This window comes from Lepisma saccharinum, chromosome 6 (assembly GCF_977018435.1).
Source record: "Lepisma saccharinum chromosome 6, izLepSacc3.1, whole genome shotgun sequence".
NCBI lineage: Eukaryota > Metazoa > Arthropoda > Insecta > Zygentoma > Lepismatidae > Lepisma > Lepisma saccharinum.
This window is the reverse complement of record NC_139234.1, coordinates 29207336-29230805: the sequence shown is the minus strand read 5'-3', so window position 1 is coordinate 29230805 and position 23470 is coordinate 29207336. Positions and strand designations below refer to the sequence as shown.

The window sequence follows — 23470 nt, the reverse complement described above, 5'->3', positions numbered from 1 at the left end:
CAGACAAAAGTTCGTGGTTGCGCCTCTGGTGCATGTGTGTGGGTGTTGAGAGGCAGTAACATGCAAAGTAGAAATAGAGAAAACATCTGCTTGTGGCCTTGAATTTTTTGAAAATTTGCCTTGAAAACCGGAAAATATACTTGAATTTTATCATGGTCCTAGAGTAGGCACGCTGTTTTATTATTTTTTTTTTCTGTACATTAGCAATTTTTTGCCTAACCATAGCTCTCACTAGAAAATGGTCACTGTGACAATTTGGTCCCCTACATGTTCTTAAATCAATGATAGACAACGAATGTCTCAATGATAGTAACATAATCTATCTGGTTTAATGTACTGTTTGCTATCAACCTTTCTGAAGCTGCAAACTGTATGAGTAATGTTCCATTTTCATTTTGTTTAATGATGTGGAGTATTTTATTTCCCAGCTGCTATTCTTACAAAATCTTTCTGTCCTATTTTTGCATTATTCATCTAATATGATTTTTATATCATAATGTGGAACCTTTTCTAGATGGCTTGACAGTGTATCATAAAACTGTTCTTTCTCAATATCTTCTTTATCTTCAGTATGTGCATGTGTTGAAAAAAGATTGTCATTTTCCTTTTAGTCTTATTTTACATATATGGTCTGAGATTGGTTGAAAAGAGATAAAACTCTTCCTTATTTTCTTTGTAATAATAAAACCTGTTCCTAGCTGGCCTGTTCTTGTCTGCTCTGCTATACAGCAGACTATTTTTTTTATATATATACCACCAATTCTATTCTGTCTCATTCCATTTCCTGTAAAGCTACTACATCATTACCAAACATCAATATTTCATTAGATCTTTAATTCATTTACCAGACTGTAACATAGTTCTCACAGTCCATGTTGCTGTTTTTATATCCGTTTTTCTAAGCCTTTTCCTATTAACGTGCATTTGTCTACTTCCAATTGATATTTCGGGTTTTCTGAACAATGCTTGTTTTTCCAATGTAGGGTAGCCAAACCTGTGCTCAACCTCTGACAGAGAAGGGCCTCATGGGCTGTTCTTACAACCAACCCAACAACCGGAGGATGGGATCTTTTTCTGTCGGGGTGTCCTGCCCTTAGGAGAATTACCTTCACCTCATCCATGAGTTTTTCCTACCCTTTCGCAGTGTGCTGTCTAACTACACACATGGGTGCATAAGTTACACGGTTCATCCACCATTTCTTGACGAATGTCCTGTTGCCAGCTTCTATCATCTCGACAGACCTCACCTCAAGTTACCCTCGAATAGCACTGTCATGACCCAGGGGTAGACAAAACTAAAAATAAATCAACACACCAGACCCTTTCTCTCAGCATCCAGCTTCATTTTCTTCTTTTCAAATACAGGGTATGAAAGCCATGGATCCAACTATGATAAAGCTACACATTTTGAAATGTGATCTGAAAACATTTAACTTATTAATCAGTACAAGATTGGAATTAATTCTTGTGCCGGAGTGGCCATCTTAAAGAAGGCTCAGCCGGTAACAGCATGAACAAGTACTATCACTGCCGATTTTAAAATTCATTTTTATTATTCTGATTTAATGATACATGAGATACAGATAACACATATATGTATACTGTTCTGATTATTTTTAAAAAGGCGAAGGAAAATTCCATAAACAAACTTGAAATATTACTCCTCCAAAATTTTAAAGACTGAATTTGAAAATGCAGGCACGAGGTGAAAATTTTCATGTGCCATGGCGACTGGGATCCCTGTATTTTTCCACCCCTGTCAAGACTTCCTTCTCTCGTCTCGGTCAACCCATTCCTCGAAACGGATCTTTGTCAAACCATTCCTCCAAAGGGATTGGTTACCACGACATCAGAATGGATTACTTGACTTAACAGGGCTCACGGCATGTAGGATGAGAGTGGAGTTGGAGTAGAGAGGCTACTTGACCTTACTTGAAGAGGTCGTCATGCTCCCTTGAGCCCCACATTATGGAATGGACAGGTATTTATTTATAGAGAAGCGTAAAAACTGTGTCAAATCCTCCAAGTCTCCTCCATTACATTTTGTTATAGTTTCTTGTTCTTGCAGGATATTTTTTACAGGCAATACATTAGGACAGACATGCATAAGATACACCAATCCACCATTCACATAAGGAGTACTTTTTAAATGTTGAATGATTTACATTATTGCTGTGCTTTTTATCTGATTAAGAAATCCAATTTTTAATCTTTCCGGTTTAATTTCTAGAGGAGGCACATTTCAGTGGGTTGAAATGCTGAAAATGATTGTTCAATCCTGACTAGCATATTAGAGCAAAAAGAGGAGTTGTAACAAAAGCTTTTGTTTGCTTTAAAATAATGGAAATTCTGTTGTATTGATGAATTTTTACTTGCATGCTATATTTTTGATTAGGTAGTCAAGACACATTCAAATTTTTGTGGGGATTTTCAGCTTGAAAATGTCAGAGCAATCTCCTAAACCTGTGAATGAAGAAGACCTCAAAGAGCTGAAAAGTAGATTGAAGCTTATTTTTGATGCTGATCCATCCCAGTATCACAATGAGTTTTCTATCAAAAGGTACCTCAGAGCATTCAAAACTGTTGATGCTGCATTTCAGGTGAGTTGAATTATTATATAACAGTGTAGTTATGTTAAATTAACCTTTATTGCCATTTGAAAAACCTACCCTAAAATTGTATATTATAATATGCTTTATGGCCCTACTAACTTCCCCCAGAGTGCACCAGTTCCTATGTAATTCCACCTATAGATCCATATTTCTTGAGAGGTTAGCTAATATAATTTCTCATCATGTACAGTGAAAAACTATTGCATTTCAATTGCTTGTATTTTAAATATACATACCTTTTACAATAGTGATGTGATCAGCATCATGCTCCTGACCACCTTTACCCCCCAGGGTTTCCCCCAGGTACCCATATTATTCGATGCTGGGTGGGCGCCGGGGCCTCTTCCAAAGTTAGAAAAGTTCTCGGATTTGAACCGGGACCTTGAGCATGGTAGTCCGACACGTTACCGACTGAGCCACTGCTTCACAACGTTCCCATAGTGTTCTGGTGTTTCTCCGTATTGAAAAAACTCTGTAAAAAGTACGTTCTTCCATAAGCCCTAAGCCCTAAGCATTTAAGTTTCCGTTGATGAAAAATTGACTAACCAATCGTGTTCCACACAGCATGCCACACCATTAACTTATCATCACTAACCATTCAGCTTTGATCTGCCGAAAATGGGTTATCAGATAAAAAGCATCGAATATTCTGTTTATGAACTTCCTTATGAACATAAACAGTAGCCTTGTCACTGTGAAGGACTATTCATTTAATCGAAGCATCACACTGAAATTGTTCGCGACAACCATTCATAATGCTCAGCTCTTCATGGATGTATCCGATTAAAATCTTGTGCAATGGCATGCAAACTTCTCTCCCTAGACATCACTTTGATCCCGATGCGTTATCGATGCGCTAAACAAATTTTAAGGCATTTTTCTAACACCTCGAAAAGGAGCAAATTGGTACAAGAATTCAGTCATAACTTTTTACTGGTTCAAGATAAGTCGGAAAAACCTTCACCATTGCATTTCTCGTTGAATTCTAGCCTGATTTGATGGCCGCCGACCGCGTGGGTGGCGTCAATGTGGTTCCCCATGGCCTGGCAACGAGTGGTCATCACCATTTCCACGTTGCGCGCTGCAGTGGCCTTGTACCGAGGGTGTTAAGTGACTTTTTGAGCCACCCTGTATATCCAAGAAACAAAAAAGAAAAAGTATCAGAAATGTTATGATAAAATGTTTGCATTGATTGATACAGCATTGTGTGACTACTCACCGGGAATTCTGCTTGAATTTTGCTCCGGAGACGTGAGAAATTGCAACTTTTATTAATCCAAATCCCATTGAATTTATAGATATTTATAAATGCCCTGAGGCAAGTTTTTCACAGTTTAGTTTTTATTTTTATCCAGAAAGGAAAATTAAACAGAATCCTCTCAACCCATTTGCTTTGTTAGTGTATTTTGCAGATCAATATTGGAAAGATGGAAGATAAGATATCTTGAAGAGATAGGTAAATTTTAGTCTAAACCTGTTACAATACAATTAACAGTTTTCGTAGATTATAATAGAATCCATAACATTTGTGACTTTTCTGCAGAAAAGTCAGTAACTCGTACGTTTTTTTGTAATATCATAATATACAGGGTGATTCAAAATTTCCAGGACACCCTTTTTTCTCTGAAATGGATGTTGTAATGGCAGATCCAACTTTCACTTGGGTACATTGGGGTAATGAGCCCATGTGTCATGGTGCTTCCAGGACATGGCTGTCATATTGAAGTCTGCCATATTGGATCGAGGTCAAATTTTTCAAAGGGCAAGTGGGTTATGGTGTGGTATCAAAACACATTAGAATTTTCTGAGAAATACAATACTGTATTTAGTTTTGTGATAACTGTAACGGTACAAAAGTATCAACGGTCCCATATTCCTCGACACCTTGCTCACTTCTCAGCGTTACCTTGAACTGCTTCAGGATAGTATTTCCATCCCTTCTCACAGAAGATGGCACCTTCCCCTGTTATTTCCAGGAACAACCACTCCACTACAGACGAGAGGTTCTTAAATGGCTGGATTTGCAACTCCTCGATCACTGGATTGGCCGACATGGTCCCGTTGTATGGCCACCAAGATCTCTACATCGCTCCCCTGAACTTTTTCCTATGGGGTTACTTAAACCAGCTTGTGTAGTCCGAGAAAATCAGTGATGCACACCACCTTCACCACCGCCTCATATGCGCCTCTGATCAAATACTTCCAAAGATGCTCATGCGGGTCCATGCAGAGTGTATTTCATGCCACAGCATGATGGGAATCACATTGAGCACATCCTGTAGGACATACCAGTGGGTACCGCAGCACCCGGTTGCCATCTTTCAGTGTCAATAATGTTTGTACGGTTACAGCTATCACAAAACTAATTATAGCTTTTCATTTCTTGAAGAATTCTAATGTGTTTTGATACCCCACATAACCCCCTTGCCATTTGAAAAGATTGATCTCGATCCAATATGGCGGACTTCAAAATGTCGACCATGTCCCGGAAGCACCATCACACATGGGCTCCTTACCCCGATGTACCCAGGTGAAGTTGGATGTGCCATTACCCCATCAGTTTCAGAGAAAAAGGGGTGTCCTGGGACTTTTGAATCACCCTGTATATTGAGGAAACTGATGTGTAAACCCAAGTGTTCTAAACGTATTATAATTTTAAAATTTGTGAAAAAATATTACGAGTAATATAGTTGTAATTCCAAGTAGTGTGTGTATATCGTTCTTGTAACAATAACATCTTGCTGGTGTGATCCTGTATACTCACAATGATCAATGCTGTTAACATACAAGTCGAACTTGTACTTGTCTTCTTTTTGCACTAATTTAAGACGAACTGTATATTTTTTTTTATTATTTTGAAATTTCTCAGCTCAAAGTTATGCTGAGACAGGCTAAATGGGACTGAGTCTACAGTTCTAAGATACAAACAAACAAATATAATATGTCAGCCACAGAGAATAGAACCTGGGAACTCTTGATTACAAGGTGATGTATGAGAACCATCTCTGTTGCCGACACGAGTTGTGGACTCTTGATGTTGCCACCAAAGGTGCTGGCTCCAAATCCCAGACTAGACTTACGTAAGCCTGTTCACTGCATTTGTGTGTGTGTGTGTGTGTGTGTGTTTGTATGTATGTATGGAGGGGGGCAGATCGAAAATGTGGTACAAAGAAAAGATGTGAAATGCTAAATTTATGCTGGTGTTGAAGCTAGACGTTCAAAGTTGCTAGATTATAATTATGGTCCAAAGTAACTGAACAAATTCAACTCACTGATAGACACCTCTGACCCGACAAAGAGTCAGCTTACACACGTCGTACAGTTTCGTGTTTATTGTTTACATTAGTCTCACACGTATTCTAATAGTACTATTCCGTAAAATTAACAATATTTTCAAAATTCATTTAATTTTCTTTAACCAACATTGGTGGCGATTAAGGGCCGTGGGAAGGCAGTTGGCCTTTTGCACATGCACTAGTATATTTCACCACATTCCTCGCAGATTTTACGTCAAAATTTTAGTAGGGTGCGACCATAATGTGATTTTTTTTTAAAGTTCCTGACACTTGAAAGTTATTTGTTGCTAGGCAAACTGCCTTTAATGCAAGATTGGGATGCACAGAAACTCGTGAATACATAAAAATTGAATAGTCTAAATCGATGCACATCATTTCTTGGTGACAAGTAGCGAACATTTTTCCGGTCTGAAAAAGAAAAGTAAGTCATTATTTGTTATTAATTTGTGCATTATAGTTGAAATATTACACCTGAGAAAAGTTACTAGAGTGTTGCGATATAAGGACTTCAAAAAAAATTAATCCTCTGTGTCCAAAGATCATGCACCGCTATAATTAATTTCGTTATCTGAAGCGCCAATAAGGCTATTATGAGATGAATAATTAAATACCAATTTTTGGATTGAAAAACAAAGTTCGATTATCGAAATACGATATGTTTTCATAATACTAATACTGGTCTACCAAGAAGAAAGTACACTGTCTTTGACCCACCTCCTCCTTCCCAGTTTTGGCATCAAATCGCCGTTACGCATTACCAATATCACACACCAGCCATGATAATTCTATGTATAGATAATAATAAATTATATGTGTTAGCAATGATTCTTGTAATGAATAACATATGAATGTGAGTTAACCAAGAAAATGACAATTTTTCATTGTGACTGCAGTTTGAAGAAACTAGGGACAGGGATTAAAAAGAGTGGACTGTCTCTACTAAATCGACATATCTGGCCGACTTGCATCAATGGTTATAAAACTAAAATTGCAAAATATTATAGACTGCAGAGTCCTGGAGCCTGACGTCTCACCCAAACAACCCATTCATTTATGCAAAGACAAAATCGTATTTTCTTGAAAATCTGAAAAATCTTCAGTTATTTTTATAGATTAACATCAAAATATTTCATAGTTTGAGGGGGGGAAATGGCCCCTTGAGTACATGGATGGGCATGGGTGTTTTCTGTAAGTGTCCATTCACCAATTTCATGATCATTACTCATCCTTATCGTCACGATTACCCCAAAGTGGCAGAAAAGCGATAAATTACAAAAAATACAAATTCAAATACTAGGAGGCTTAACGTGGCATTTTCAAGTATTGATTACTTCCCGGTACGAATACAAGCAACGTTATAATGTAAGTATCCTTAATTTGTGGAGTGAAACATTGATAAGGTAACAATTTAAAAGAATGTTTCTCATCTCGATTGGACTCTTTGTACTCAGCGGTAAATAGATATCTGAGAATTATTATTGCCGCAAAGGAGGTGTTTCTTCCCAAAACAGTGATGCAGCTCAAAAAAATGTAGCTGTTAGCCAGAATATATTTATATATGTCATTTAGTTATCTTGATATTAGAATTATTCAGACACTAGAGAAATAAATTACGTGGATATCTATAATCTGTGATATCTATATATTTGTAATCTAGATTATCTGTATTTCCATGTAATAGACTTTGTCTTTATGAACCCCCTGCAAAAGTAATCGTTATTGTCGAATTTTTTTTGACACTGTTGCCACATTTAAAATTAACCTCAAAATGCTGAGAAGAAATGTAGCTGTAGCTCGCTACGGTAGCGACACTACAAGTAGCGTGCTACTTCCAATCAGTGACTAAGTGCATGATAATGCAAATTTATCTTAAATGTTTAAGTTCTGAGCATCTCATGCCAGGCAGTGGTGAACATTCCTGGTAGACCATCCATCGATATTAAACAGTTTGTTACCATCAAACCGGGTGATTGTGTTCATCATCTTTTTCTTTTCTCTCTATGTAGGCAATTTTGAAGACAAATAAGTGGCGACAGGAATATGGCGTGGCAAGTCTAAATGAGGAAAATCCTATTGTGCAGAAGCATTTAGCTTCAAAGAAAGCACGAGTCCTTCGTCATCGTGATATGATTGGAAGGCCTGTAGTGTACATACCTGCAAGGTACCATAATGTCAATGACAGGAACATCGACGACCTCACCAAGTTTATTGTTTATTGTTTGGTAAGTTGCTACAAATAATCTCTTCTCTTCTTGATTCTTCCACGTTGAAGTAGAACACAAAAGAGACTGCCAGATAGGTGGTGAAATTAATCATGCTTCACAGTTCTATGTGGAACAATGAGTAAGTCATGTAGAATAGATTATCTTCTCCCACGCATCCACCAAACCATATTTAAAATTGCTATGAAGTTGTGGTCTCCTGGGGCGGGGGGGGGGGGGGTGTCGATTTTTCTCCTGAGATTTTGGTGTGACCATCCATCATGGTGAGAAAATTGGGAAGCTATGAATGAGTAGTTTTCCGGTCATGGAAACCTACAACAACAATTGGGGGTTCGTCGTGCTGACCACATGTCACCCTGGAACTGGTTGGCTGATCGCCCACCTCTGGTGAAGCATGTGGGGGAGTGAGACCAGCTGGTATGTAAGCCCTAGCCCTCAAATGCTGTGGTTTCATGGATTTTTAATTTTTTTAATGACTTTCTTGTGGGAGTAAGTTGTGAAAATATGGGGAATTCTACAGGTATTGCATAGATGTATTATGCTGAGGCTGTGTGTCAATATCGAATGAAACAGTACGACCAATGTCTGTTCTCAAATTCTAATATTGATATATTTGAAAGCTGGAAAATTCTTCACAATTGTCCATGTTACTTCATCCTTCACTGGATTTGAATGGAATTACTATATGCATTAGTCTGGCATTGTTTTTTTTTTATCTCAATGATTTGGCTACAATGCAATCCAGACACAGTGTATATTCGTTATCTGAAATGCACATGGGGCTAATTCAAAGTAGCATCCAATGAATGACCTCATGCTTGTAAGATGGGAGTCCTGGGAAACATCGTCACTACTCAAACTGTTTTTACTTACATCTATCCATTTTTCATTAATTTTCCTGTTGTTACAGCTGACTTCTTTTTTATTTTTCAGAATAACTTTCTTCTCACATGGTGTTATGTAAATTTTTGTAATGATTTTGTTATCTTATAGGTTGTTTGTTTTGCAAGATACATTCACCTAAGCTAGTGGCTGGTTTTTCAAAATTTATGTCTTCTTTTCATACTTAGCCGTCTTTGTTCAATTGTTGTACCAGTATCTCTAAGGTTGTCCATTTTTTCATATTTGAATGCCTAATATGATTTTAGGCTTAAATGATGAAGGCTAATTAATGCTTATTGTTATGCTATGCGCAGGCATTTGCCATTTTACAGAGCACAGTAAACTATCTTTTTGTATATTTCCTGAAGAATACAGTGTAATGCAAAAGTGATAATGCATAAAAAAAGTATGCAGATGTTTCTTTTAAAAGAAATGTAAGACTATATTTATCTAAGGTATGTTATAAGTAAGGGATTTCTTCTTTATTCCATATTAAACAAATTAATTTATGAATTTGACATATTAATGAATTTCCACCATATTTAATTAACTCAGCTGGTATTAAATCAATGCCAGGTGTTTTGTTATTCTTTAGCCTTTTAATAGCATCTTTAACTTCAGTCAAGTTAGGTTCTGGAACTAAAGGTTCTGCTGTGTGGACTTCATTTACTTCTGATTTATCTCCTACATGAACATTTAAAAGGTCATTAAAGTAGTTCTTCCATCTATTTAGAATATCGCTTGGGTCAGCTAGAAAATCACCGTCTTTATCTTTTATCAAGTTTACTTTAGGTTGCCACCCCTTTCTAAACTCATTTACACCTTTATATAAATCTCTGATATTTTTATTTTTGCTGTTTGTTTCAATTTCGTTAATTTTGCTTTTCAAGTAATCTGTTTTTTTACTTCTAAACGTGCGGTTAACTTCTCGCTTTATTCTATTATAATTGTTTAGATTTGTATCATAAGAGTTATTTAACCACCTAAGTCTAGCCTGATTTCTTATTTCTATTAGATTATGACATTCATTATCAAACCATGGCTTACTTTTTCTCGGTTTATGGTATCCTATACTTTCCTTAGCTGCTGATTCTATTGCATTACGTATGTGCTCCCAATTCTTATTTACATCTGTTTCATTTATATTTTCATCATCATTTAAATCCTGCAAAACATAAATCTATTTGACAGTTTAATTTGGTAATCTTTCTTAATTCTTTCATCAGTAAACTTTCCTGTATCAAATTTTAGAACTTTTAGATTTTGTTGCTTATGATTTATTACTGAGAGTCTTTCTCTTAATTTAGCAATTACTAAATAATGGTCACTGGCACAGTCAGCACCTCTATGTGTACGAACGTCAATTATACTAGTATGCCTTCTCTTATCAATGAGAATATGATCTATCTGATTATGAGTTTTACCATCTGGAGAAGACCAGGTATATTTATGGATATATTTATGTTTAAAAGTGGTACTTTTCACAATTAAATTCTTTGATGTTGCAAAAGTAATCAATCTTATACCATTATCATTACTTAATTCATGAAGACTTTCTTTACCAATCGTGGGTTTAAATGTCTCTTCTTTGCCAATCTGTGCATTACAGTCACCTAACAGAATTTTCATATCATACTGAGAAAATTTATCAAAGAATCCATAATTGTTCCTGTGTTTAAAAAAGGTGATAAAATGAACTGCAATAATTACCGTGGAATTTCTCTACTCTCAACAACATATAAAATATTATCTAACATTCTTTTAACAAGACTAACCCCATATGCTAATGAAATTATAGGTGATTATCAATGTGGATTTAAACGTAACAGATCAACTACAGATCAAATTTTTCACATCAGACAGACACTTGAAAAAAGTGGGAATATAATCAAAATGTCCATCAGCTATTCATTGATTTCAAAAAAGCATATGATTCGGTCAAAAGAGATAAATTATATAATATATTATTAGAGTTTGGAATACCTAAGAAGCTTGTTAGTATGATAAAAATATGCACCAGTGAAACAGAAAGTAAAATTCGTGTGGGTATTAATATGTCTGACAAATTTACAATTCATGATGGGTTAAAACAAGGAGATGCATTATCTCCATTGCTCTTTAATTTTGCCTTAGAATATGCTGTTAGGAAGGTAAACGAAACTAAAGAAGGACTAAAATTAAATGGTGTGACTCAGTTGTTAGCATATGCAGATGATGTAGACTTACTAGGGGATGATGTGAATACAATTAAGAATAATGCTAAAATATTTTTCAAAACTGCTAAAGAGATAAGTTTGGAAGTTAACAAAGAGAAAACTAAATAAATGCTTACAGGCCGAAACCAAGTGTTAGGTAATAATCAAAATCTAATTATTGATAACAACTCGTTTGAACCAGTTTCCAAATTCAAATACTTAGGAGTAATATTAACAAATGAAAATTATGTGAAAGAGGAAATAAAAAGTAGGCTTAATTCAGGAAATGCATGTTACTTCTCTCTTCATAAACTTTTGTCTTCTCGTTTAATATCTAAGAAACTAAAAGTTAAAATATACAAAACAGTAATTTTGCCTGTAGTGTTATATGGATGTGAAACTTGGTCCCTTACATTGAAAGAGGAACATAAATTGAGAGTATTTGAAAATAGGATCCTTAGGAAAATCTTTGGACCTAAAAGGGATGAGGAGACAGGTGAGTGGAGAAGGTTACATAATTTAGAACTACATAATTTGTATTCATGTCCAGATATTATTAGAATAATGAAATCAAGAAGACTTAGGTGGGCAGGCCATGTGGCACGAATGGGAGAGGAAAGAGGAGTGTACAGGATTCTTGTTGGGAAACCTGATGGTAAGAGACCTGTAGGAAGGCCAAGACGAAGATGGAGGGACAACGTTGAGATGGACCTAAGGGAAATCGGTAGGGATGGAAAAGAGTATATAGAACTTGCTGAAGATAGGAACAGATGGAAGGCCTGTGTTGCTGCAGCCATGAACCTTCGGGTTTAAGAAGGCTTGGGAGTTAGTTAGTTAGTTAGTTATATATAAGTAAGAGCATTAGCATTAGCATGGAATGGTGAAGACTCAGGATCAATTCCTGGTTCAACAGAGTTTTCAGTATGTTATAATTCAATAAGTTGTAGTCCATATGATCTGTGTGCTATCAGTTAACTATGTTTTTATTAGTTATTTTAGTTCAAGTAATAATTGCCAAATATTGTTTTGTCATAATTCTAGTAGCCCTAAACTTGTATTTGTATATTTCTATGGAAGACTAATATTGTTATAAGAGATTTTGTGCCTGCATCAATGTGTGTAATTTTGTGATAATGTAGAATTAATAGATGTAAAAAGTAGTAGTAAGATTGTTATATTTGTTTGAACACAGTTTACACCTGTGGTCAGTACAAAAAAGAGAGCTAAATTTCTATCCACAGCTCTTGATGTTGTTTCCAATTTTTGCAAAAAGATTCATAGAAGAATATTGTGAAATAACATTCACATATTAGTTGTGTTTTTTTGCAGGAAGAAGCTTGCAAAAAGTGTTTTGAAGAAGTTATTGATAATCTGTGCATTATCTTTGATCTTCAAGACTTTGGCCTAAGCTGTATGGATTACCAGCTGATCAAGAACTTGATATGGCTGCTTAGTCGACACTACCCCGAGAGACTGGGTGTGTGCCTAGTGCTCAATGCCCCTTCCCTGTTTGCTGGCTGCTGGGCCATCATCAAGGGATGGTGAGTCATATTTAGATTCTTTTGAGTGGCGGTACTTAGAAATTCATGCAGCACACTTTCTTCTTTGAAGGTATCTGAGTTCCTTATTTCAAAATTCTTTGCATTTTTTTTGTGTTATTTTGTGAACTTTGATTTATATATCACGTTTTCCGCAAAGCTGTTTTACATTATTTTCTATTAATTTCGGTAGCCACTGCAATGGTTGGAATTCTTTGTGTTGTTTGGCACGTTTCTGTTGTTTTTTCCTAAATTGCCTAAATCGCCTGTATGTCTGCGTATATATCGTCTGCTGTTCACCAGTTTTAATTGCTGCAGTAACGGAAGCCAGGCGTGGTGTGCCTGACCACTATCTATGTTCAGTTCATGGTTGTAGTGCATGATGGCGTGTGGTTCTTTGATTTTTGTGTCTATGAGAGTGTGTGCTTTGTATTTGACATGTACTTTCTCAATTTTATGGTTGTGGAATTTGATATGCTTGGCAAGTCCGGTGGTGGGTTGGGCAGTTTTAGCATTTGATAGGTGTTGCTGAATTCTCTCACTGATGGGCCTGATGCATCTGCCGATGTAATGAGCTTTGCACTCGCATTCAGCATCATAGATGCCTGGATTGTTGAGGGGGGAGAGGAAGTACCATTTATGTTTGTTTAGTTGGTCAGCTATTTTGGAGGTTGGTTTGTGTGCTATTTGGATGTTGTAGGGGCGGAGGGCTTTGGTAAGGCAGTTGGATGTGGTAGGATGGTATTGAAAGGCAAACCACTTGGTTTTGCTACTGGGATCTGGTTTAAATGGTGGAACGGGTTGTGTTGATGGTGCAGGTTGTCTTTAAGTTAAAAAGGCGCATGCCATTTCACTTCCTCGTGGTGACTTCAGAATGCTTCCTTGCCGAATGAATTGACGTGGCTGTGGAGTGTTTTTGATAGTCAAAACACCACATCTAAAAATCCCGTCTTATATTAAAACCCAGTGTATATCCTTTGTTTGTTCTTGAAAGTTCTAGCCACAAGGAATATATACACTAGACTCTCGCTAATCCGGCCCTCAATAGTCCGCCCTCTCAGTAGTCCGGCCCACATCCAGCCTGTAGTCACTCAAGCAGAAATGACGTGCACAACAATGAATTACCGTGTTCAACAATGTTGTTAGTTAAAAATGTTAAACAATGCTATACATACGTACAGTATTTGCAATTGTGACTTTCTTACAGTAAAGTTCAGTACATACTATGACTTCTAAAAGGAAACACGTAAAGTACATCCTGTATAGTCCCTATGTGTTTAAACTACATAGTAGTATGTAATTTCCGACCCTCTCAATAATTCGGGACTTCCGTGAATCCGGCACCCATATGCGAATCCGGCACCCATATGTGCAAGGAATGGCCGGATTAGCGAGAGTCTAGTGTTTTTTTTTATATTGGTGTTATCTCCCAAACTTTGAACCAGCAGCTGAAAATCAGGGATCTGTTCAATTAATTGTCTGGCTTTCATCAGTTCCTTTTTTGTCGCATTACAAAAAAACTTCAGGCTGATACATCCTATGTTGCCAAACCTATCTTCCCCATTGCGTGGATCTGAATTCAAGGATTGCTAAAGTACCCTGTTAAGAGTGGATTTCCATGAGTGTGGGTAAAAATAGCAGGTCAGAGGTATTGGCTCATTGTTCTTCCTTTTAATTTGCAAACACAGCAACAAGCAGGACAGTTGATGTTACTTGCATCCACTTTGCAACAGATAATACCACCCAATGCAAGGAACACGCAAGGACAATTGAAAGATAGGGTTGGTATGATGTGAAGTTTTTGCCAGTACTTATAACCAATGATCTGTTTGTCTTGCATATAAGATGCAACCGGATTACGTGGAATGAGAATGGTTAATCCACTTCTTTCTGATCGTCATGATTGGCGAAAAGTAGCAGAAAAGTGACACAAATTAAGAAAAATGCAATCTTTTTTGTGTTTTTTTTCATTAAAGCAATGATAACTCACACCATAAGCAAACATTTTTACACAAGTAATATCCACTTCCAACATGTGATTATTTTCCATGATGAGGCTGTAGGAGATTTACATTTAAAACCTAATAAAAGATAAAAAAAAGTTGTTGGATATATACAGAGAAAATAGTACTCACTGTATTCATGAAACTGTTTTTTTCTTCATTGTTCTATTAATTTCAGTGGCCACTGCCACAATCCTCGTTGGAACTTGTTGTACTGTTGCTTGGCGTGCTTCTATTGTTTGTAGTTCTCCAGTTGCTGCTAGGTGCGCTGTTGTTAACTGTACGTCTGTGTCTGTGTTGTCTGTTATATCCCCACGTTAACTGTTGTAGTAGGGGATGTTTCGCCCACTGTCGATGTTTAGCTCATGTGGGAAGTGTTATGGCATGTGTTTCCTTGATTTTGGTGTCTACTAGTGTGAGAGCAGTGTGACATTAATAGAACAAAGAAGAAGAAAACAGTTTCACGGATACAGTGAGTCTTATTTTCTCCATATTTATCTACTACCGCATCTCTCTTCTCCCAATTATGAATTGTTGGATAAGTTAAAAATTATGAAAGCAGAGTTTTCCTGTCATGATGTTCACCCCTCTCTTGTTGGTTGGCATCTCGTATTCAACCAATATGGCTGCCAACTAGTTATGGAAGATTGAGCATTACTTGTGTAAAGAAATAGTATCATCAGTTTGACTGTTTCTAACAATATTTTACTATTACAACTGTTGTTGCTTAAGAACTAATTTTAACGTGTGTTAAATGAGATGCTGCAGATTACAAAATTCTACTCCCTTTTTTAATCATTATATATTATGTTTTTAAAGTTGAAATCTGTGTGAATTGCATGCAAATAGAGAATACAGGAAAACCTCGTTAATACGATATTGGTTAATACGAAGTACCCTTTAATCCGAAGTTCTTCCCATTCCCCAGCCGATAAGATAGGATTTATAATGTATTTCAGTACGGATAAATCGAAATACGGATAATTTTTAATACGAAGTTGTTTACAAGACCCTTCCGCAAAACTGGTTTCGCTTAATTCGAAGTAGACACCTGCGTAAGTCGACAAGAGAAGATCGAATGTGGAGAGACCTTGGACGTTATTTTAACTTGACCTTGACATGTTTCCTTGTCCTAAGAGCTGTTGACAACTCGAGGGAAGTAGCCCGAAATGCCCGCTGGACATTGCCATTCTTTGTCAATGTGCATGGGAGGTCAAGCTCTTTTCCCGCTGAATGCGCCACCTTGGAAATATTGACCACTGCTAGATGAGAAATGCGAGATAAGATCGCACGAATGTTCCAAAATACAAGACGCGTGGCACCTGGAAGTCTCACCCATCTGTCTAGCTCTGAGCACGAGATACAGCAATTTCCCGTGAGCGAGCAACTTTTGGCCTGGTAGCCGACAACTTCCGGTAACCACTTTCATTAAAAGCATGTTCTTTGTGCCCTGTAGAACGTCATTAAAAAAAGGGAAACTGTTACAGATAATCAAAGCCGCATAGGCCAACTAAAGATTGCCAACCCGCTTAATGCGTTGTCATCTAGGTTTCCCGCAAAAGTTGACGTCGATGTTACGTATGTTGCAACTCCAGTTTCCCGTTTCATACGTTTCCCAACTGTGCCGGTCATAAAATTTTACAAAACAGTGTTTTGTTGTCTGCGTGACTTCTCCCCTTTTGCTATCAGCAAACCGAGGGGGGGGGGGGATAGGGTCCGTTGCTAATTGTTTCGGTCACAATTTTCTTGCTCGTGTGCGCACACTGGCTCCTTTCCTTTGGCGTCTAAAAAAAAGCAAACAGTTCTGAATATCTTCTTCAGAACGAACAAAAACCACATGATAAGTAAAAGAAAAGTGACCCCCTTCCTTCTCCTACAACAGCTCATTATCCGCCACTGGTGTGCATTGTAATGCGATAATTGCAGAATTCAGGTCCCTCTTTCTTGTTTGCAGCTGTCTGGATAGGAAACATTGCCCGTATTATTGTCTGTTGCATGGTAAAAGGTAATGCAAGGATCATTTTTTTTTCACACTGCTGATAAAAGTTCGATCTTCAACTGCGTTATCTTGAAAATGCCCATGATTTCCCTTCTGCCACCTGCTGCTCTAACTTCCAGCCGGTCTCATTGTGTTTACGCTGCAGCTGGCGCCAGTGTTTAGTCTAGCGTCTGGAAAGCTCTCACTTGCCGGTAACTGCAATGACTCATCCAGTGCGAAGGAATAAGCGTCATTATTTTGAATCTCGCAAAGCCATATAATCCCCGCTTTTCTTCAGAACCATTAGCGTGCTGCTGTTAAAAAAAACAACAAAACAAAACCGCAATGCTCAATGTAGGAATACGAGAGGAAAAGTTTTCGCGGATCGAGTGTTTGACCTCCAGAATACTCTTGAAACCTACAACAAATTGTCGATTAATCTGAAAATACGCAAGTTTCGTAAAGCTTGTTTTTAGTTCATTTTATGCTGAAGAGCTAAGCGGGATTAAATATACAGTTTGAAGTGGGATCCAAACCAGAGTAATTATCGAGTGCGGCACGTGTCCTAGGATACACATTCCGTGCAAACAGATCGCAAGTTGTGTGTTTACTTTTTCAGAGTGGATTACAATGCAAGTTGAGGAAGAGTTTGAACTGATCCCTGCAAAGGGGGAGGGGGGGGGGGCGATTATGACGTTAACTGAAGCAAAGAATACGTGACTTTTTTACGATGTCTTTTTAACAGCCGAACCAGAACGAAATTTACAGCCCCGATTTTTTTTGTTTTTTTGCCAGGGAAAGGTTGTGTTCTCTCCCAACAGAATCTTCTCTTACCAGTTAATCCTGTAACGGACAATGTTCTAGTGAACGCACATAAAATCCAATTTTCATTCCGTCGGATTATCTCCCGTCTCTTGCTTGCGCCAGTGACTACCGTCAACATTCTTCCGAGTTTCACTTCTTGCAGTAAACGAGATTGTTTTCCTTTCCCTAGGTCTCCGTGCAAACGGGTTTCTTATCAACTAAAATTGTAAGAATTTCGTGGAAGAGCAAGGACTTGCACAATTAAAATACCATTTGTTAAAAGACTTTTTGCCACAACATGCATCCCGTGTATAACCGGTTGTATAACTAGGCAGGATAAATGGTGTTAACCGTCTCCTTGGAATCTTTGTGTCCGCGTTAAGCTCCGTGTTCTCATTTTGTGTAACATTTTTTACACTTTCTTTAAAACGTACAATATTATTATATAGTACATATAAAGCTTATTTTCTGAGTTACCACCAAGTATAAAACATCCTTTGGGGGGTAATTTATACTCTACTTTATTTACACCTGAAAACAGGCGCCATCTTGAAAAGTTTGGATAACTCGAAGTCGTTTAATACGAAGTTGACATTTTTTGGTCCCTTGAACTTCGTATTAACGAGGTTTTCCTGTAATAATGTACTGAAATAATTGTGTTTTTTAAAACTGTAAATGTTGCAATGTCTTCTTTAGGTTGGACGAAAACACCTCTAGTAAGGTGCTGTTTGTAGGCAGTGAAGAGGAGCTTTGCCAGTATCTGATTCCAGATATCTTACCGAGTGATATGTAACAAATAAGGGTACTAGTACAATGTAAGTTTATGGTATGCGAGTATGTAAGTCCAGTCTTCAAAAGCAGGAGAGGTCATATCAAAGGCTTTGCTGCCGTTCGAGGAAAGGCATGTAAGTAAGTTGTACATGTTTAATCTGCTGCATGTATGTTATTGCAACTACAGGTTCGAATGTTTACCTATATGTTTCTTGCTGTGGCCTCAATTCAAAGACTTGTACTGGCAATTAACTTTTTTGTATGTTTGATTTAGTCTTTGTGTGTGTGTGTGTGTGTGTGTGTGTGTGGTATTTTTTTAAAATTATTTTTAAAAGTTGGAGAATGGTGAGAAGTTCAATTCATTGTGTAAATGATTTGTATGAGAGAATGATTGAAGTTTACATTAAATAAATTTTCCACTTCAAATATTTTTGGAACTACTGTTAATGTGATTGTGGAAAATGTGATACCTCTGTATAGAACTGAATATTTTTGCTAAAAGTGTGATGTTAAAAGGACTAGCAAAAATTTTTTAAAAACTTCGTATTAGTTATTTTCATAAACCTCTTTTACCCCAGAACTACCGCTTCCTGTGACAGACTGCATCTTGCAGTTTAGTTGGCTTCATTTTCTGCATCTCTGTCAATTGCCAGTGTTGTATATGCAGGAAAGATTTATGTATTAGTAACATGGAAGTTTGTATAATATTTTTTAATATAATTCTAAGACAATTTCTTTCATTCATATGGCCATGCTGGAAATAAGATGAGAGTGTAAAACTACATTATACCTATGTAATTTAATTGACAATTTCTTTTTCAAGAGTGTTAAATAGACATGACAATCGTAAACATTTTTCATTGAATGTATATATATTTCTGTTATCATCAAAGTAATTATTACATATGTGTGTGTATATAACAATGCACTGATTTAAATGTGAATCAGTCTTTATGTACAGAAAAAAACATGACAATGGAAGCAAATAGAGATTATTTGTTTTGTTGTATGTTGAAGTAATTTTGAAAAATTATTTATTGGAGAAATGGTGATATCTATATTTTGTTGTCTTTTATGTGAATTAATTAAAAAGATAAATGAGAGTAAAAAATACATTGGCAGCAAAGGTTAAACATATGCAATGAGCTTTCTACTGTTACATTTATGATACTGTTTATTAACACCATGAGTGTCATTATTCAGTATTTGATGAAGAAAATGTTCTTTCAGAACAGGTGCTGCCTGAATGAAGTGTATACATTTTGTTGATAATTTAAATTACTAATGTGCTATCAAGCCAAAGGCAAAGAATATAATTTATTAAGGAAACATGGAAAATTAAGAGCAGAAACCAAACTATGAATGAGTTAAATGTGAAAGAAGATAGTAGCTGTGTCTATAAACAGATATACAGTGGATGCTATTTCCATAATGGTTTTGTATTTTGTATATTTGTGTTAGAAGTAAGGTGTTACTGATGTTGTTTGTAAAACAACCGTGCGTACAGCAGCTATAGAACATATCATGGGCCCAAACATAGCCAAACTTTTATTAAATGTTTTGGAGTATTTTGTGAATGTTTGAAATATCTTGCTTCTGTACTTTGCAAAATTTATACACAACAGATTGAGTATTTCTGAAGACGGTGCCTTTTTTCCCCTTTCAAAATCGAATTAGGCCATTTAAGAAAGTATAGATATATTGCTGGTAAGAATAAAGTAGAAGTTTACACATGTTCTTGCAAATGTAATAATTTTTTGTGTGAGAGAAAATAACTTGTGGATTTGTTTATGGTAGGGCATTGTGATCAAGCACATTGTAGCCAGTATCTATACGTGAAGTCATTAGTGATAGCCAGAAGTGTGAGCTGCAAAACTATTATTCGTGTTCTGAATATTTTGCTGAGTATGTTAACTTCTCTACTGTTACTCTTACTTTATTTTTTTACTTCTTTACTGCTTATGGCTATTTTCCAGTTCAATTTCTTTTGGGTTGCAGTGCATGGCTTTAGGTAACTATATTTTTGAACCATGCGAGCAATGTGATCCTCTCTTTATTACTGTTTTTGCCATCAAAGAATCTGTTGCAGTACGCACACTGCAGATTGTTTTGTCTTATGATTTGGCATGCAAAGGAGATGTACTATGTACTCCACACGGGGAGATACTACAGGGTGTCTACCAGTCAAGAAATCAACGGATAGGTCAAGTAAATGTCAAGAAATTATGCTTTAGGTCAAGAACTTTTGTTATTTTTTACAGTATAGTGAACTTACATTGTTATATACCTGTACTGTGATTTGATAAAATTGAATATTGGGAAATCTAAAATTGTATTGAGTTGTGGTTATGATTTGTTCACTTTATTTCTTAAGAATAATTTTTACATGCATTAATAATTAAAGCAAGTCTAATCTCTTCTTAAAGTACAGCTTCACTTTTCATGGTAACCGGCCTTGGGCAGGAGTTTTTTATTGAATAAAAATATCTATTTTCTTAATTTCCAACTATACCTAAGTAGGGGGGGCGATCAAATAAATGTTAAAAATAAAGAGAAAAAAGGTTAAGTTAAAGGAAAGGTAGGTCAAGAAAAAGTCATGAAAAAATCAAGAATTTTGGATTTGTTATTTTGGTAGACACCCTATACTAGGTACCATCCCTGTCATCAGTGTTTCAAAGGCAACAGACCCAGTTTGGTAGCACTGACAGACAATTCCATACAGGCAAAACAGCTGAAGCAAAAAATCCATGAAAACCTCTCTGTAGCTGTGTTGCTAGAGCAACGTACATTATGGTATGCCAGAAACCGCAGTTCGAATTCTCTATTTTTCACTTAAATTTCTATATAAATTATTTTGTGCACAGAAAGTTGCAAATTTTGTGTATGATTTACCATGTTCCAATTTCACCAGGTGCAAAATTTAATTCTGAACTTTTTGAGTGTGTGTGGAATGCATGTATTCATATCGAGAATTTAACCCCCTCCCCCCATCCCTTTGTGCAATTTTTCTTAAGTTATAAGATAATTGCACAAATTTGTATAAATAATTTTGCATTTTCATGTGCCACTATAACAAACCAACTTACAAAGAGTACTGGAATACCGGAATATTTTTTCTCTAAATAATTATATGTATGTGCATAAATGCATATAAATAAATTGCCAATTACTCTGTTCTATCATGAACATTTCATAAACTACAAAATCTTTGCTCAACTAATTATTTTCATATAGTATTTTCATAATCAAAATAATAGAATTTTATGTTTATGTACATGTACATGTAATTGCTGGTCTTATAAAATTAATAGCCATCGCCATTAAGGTATCCCAACGTTTGCAGAAAGAGGGTCAGTTGAACTACTCACTGCAATTATTAAACAGGATTAGTTCCTGTTGGTGCTCAGAGATGGCAGCAGAAGTCACCTGAAACATTTTGCTTGTATGTACATGTATGTTTGTGTGTGTTTCACTATATTTATGCTACATTGGAGACCTAGTACAAAGTTGTTAGGGAGAAAGAAGCACAGGTGGACGTTCAATATTTGGAGATAAACTTATGAAGTATTTGTCTAGTAATTGAGTGATCTTTTGTGTGATTCATATTTGGTAAGTCTGTTTACATATTTACGTGTTTTCTCCATTTTTTTTTACACGATCTTTTTTTTTTCGTATTAAAACCATGGTAGAGGTACAATGTCAATTTTACAGTGAAATATCTACAATGTTTCAGAGAGTTTGTATTTTCCTCAATGAATGAATCTGATTTTGTCTGTTGTCCATTCCTTAAGCTAAGTTTGTGTTGGATCAGTCATACCTTGCCATGTATTATTTTGGCTTTAATATATTATGGAGAAAAAGAACCCAAGATTTACCTGTGTGAAATTGGTAACTTAACATCGCGTACTGATTATTTAATATTTCTGCCATTTCAAGAATACTGATGTTGGTTATTTAATGTTTGTACAATATTGGTTATGTTTGACATGCTGGCCTGCTCCAAAGTGGCTCAGTGTTTTGTTTCTTAAGGGCCAATAACTAAAGTTTCATTGAGCCACTCAGCCTATGCAAAACACCATCACAGTGGTGCATTATCAAGAATGGTGTAAACAAATCATTCCCGTGTAAAATCGGCAAGAAAATGTATGCAGCCATAGCAAATGCTAATATAATGGAATCATTGCTATCTACAGAAAGGAAGGTGGTTAATTTAGCATTCAAAATTTTGTCGAAAACTGACCTGTGTGTGTTATCCATAAGTTCCGCAACGTAAATTTCTTTTTGCTGGTATGCTACATATTTATGCTATGGAAAGGCTGTGTATCCTGGGTAGTCCTAAAGTGTGAATAGCATATAATTCACCATCCAAATCCACCATTTGCCATGACAGTTTCTTTTGCAAACTTTCACTTCTTGTTCATGATGCTGGAGACCATTTAACAGACCCAACTCACCGAGTCCAACCATTAAATGAACTTGGTAAGTAAAGCTTGGCTTGTGTAATGTGCCAACATTGTAATGTCAGAAAAGGTACTGACTGTGGGACTGACTGGAGCAGTTCGGCATGTTAACAAATGCACCACATATAAATCCATCTAACGAATCCTCAAATGTAAAATTAAATAAAATAGCTTCAGGAAGGATCAGGCTGTAGAGAGTCAATCATTGAAGAAAATTATGTAATGCTTTGGAAGGAAACTTATTCATGCTTTATTTTCCAAACAATCTTTAATTTGTACAAGTCATTTTAAATAAGAAAATATATTACATTTATTTATAGAAACAATAATTGTGTGTAATTTGAAGACATATGTATTCATATTTGCAGAAAATATGCAGTGTTCATTATGTGGAACAGCCAGTGAACAAATTATTATTGTTAAAGCGTTGTTATGCATTCAGGATTATGTATGAAATAAAACAGATTTTACAATCAACTATGTCTCATAAATTGCTTATGGAATCATATTAAGTAGGGATGTGACGAAGCTGAAAATTTACCGATGCCGATGTACTCACCGATAATTTTTGGAACCGATACTGATGCCGATATTTAACCGATTCCGATACATAAGATTATTAAACAGAAATGAGATGTTATTTTCAGCATGACAAAAATAAATTTGCTATGTACATTTCTATTGCATATATGTATATACATATATATTC

The 23470-nt window shown here is 36.2% G+C and overlaps 1 protein-coding gene across 1 annotated transcript in view; it reads left to right on the top strand.

Moving 5' to 3' along the window:
* Positions 1–23256, top strand: part of LOC145988648 (uncharacterized) — a 30516-nt gene extending 7260 nt beyond the window's left edge. The window contains exons 2-5 of the mRNA XM_083123699.1: positions 2435–2600; positions 7915–8130; positions 12537–12748; positions 18227–23256. Of these exons, the coding sequence (XP_082979825.1) occupies positions 2442–2600; positions 7915–8130; positions 12537–12748; positions 18227–18323 (684 nt within the window). The 5' untranslated portion in view covers positions 2435–2441 and the 3' untranslated portion in view covers positions 18324–23256. The remainder of the gene's footprint in view (positions 1–2434; positions 2601–7914; positions 8131–12536; positions 12749–18226) is intronic.
* The last annotated feature ends 214 nt before the right edge of the window (positions 23257–23470 follow it).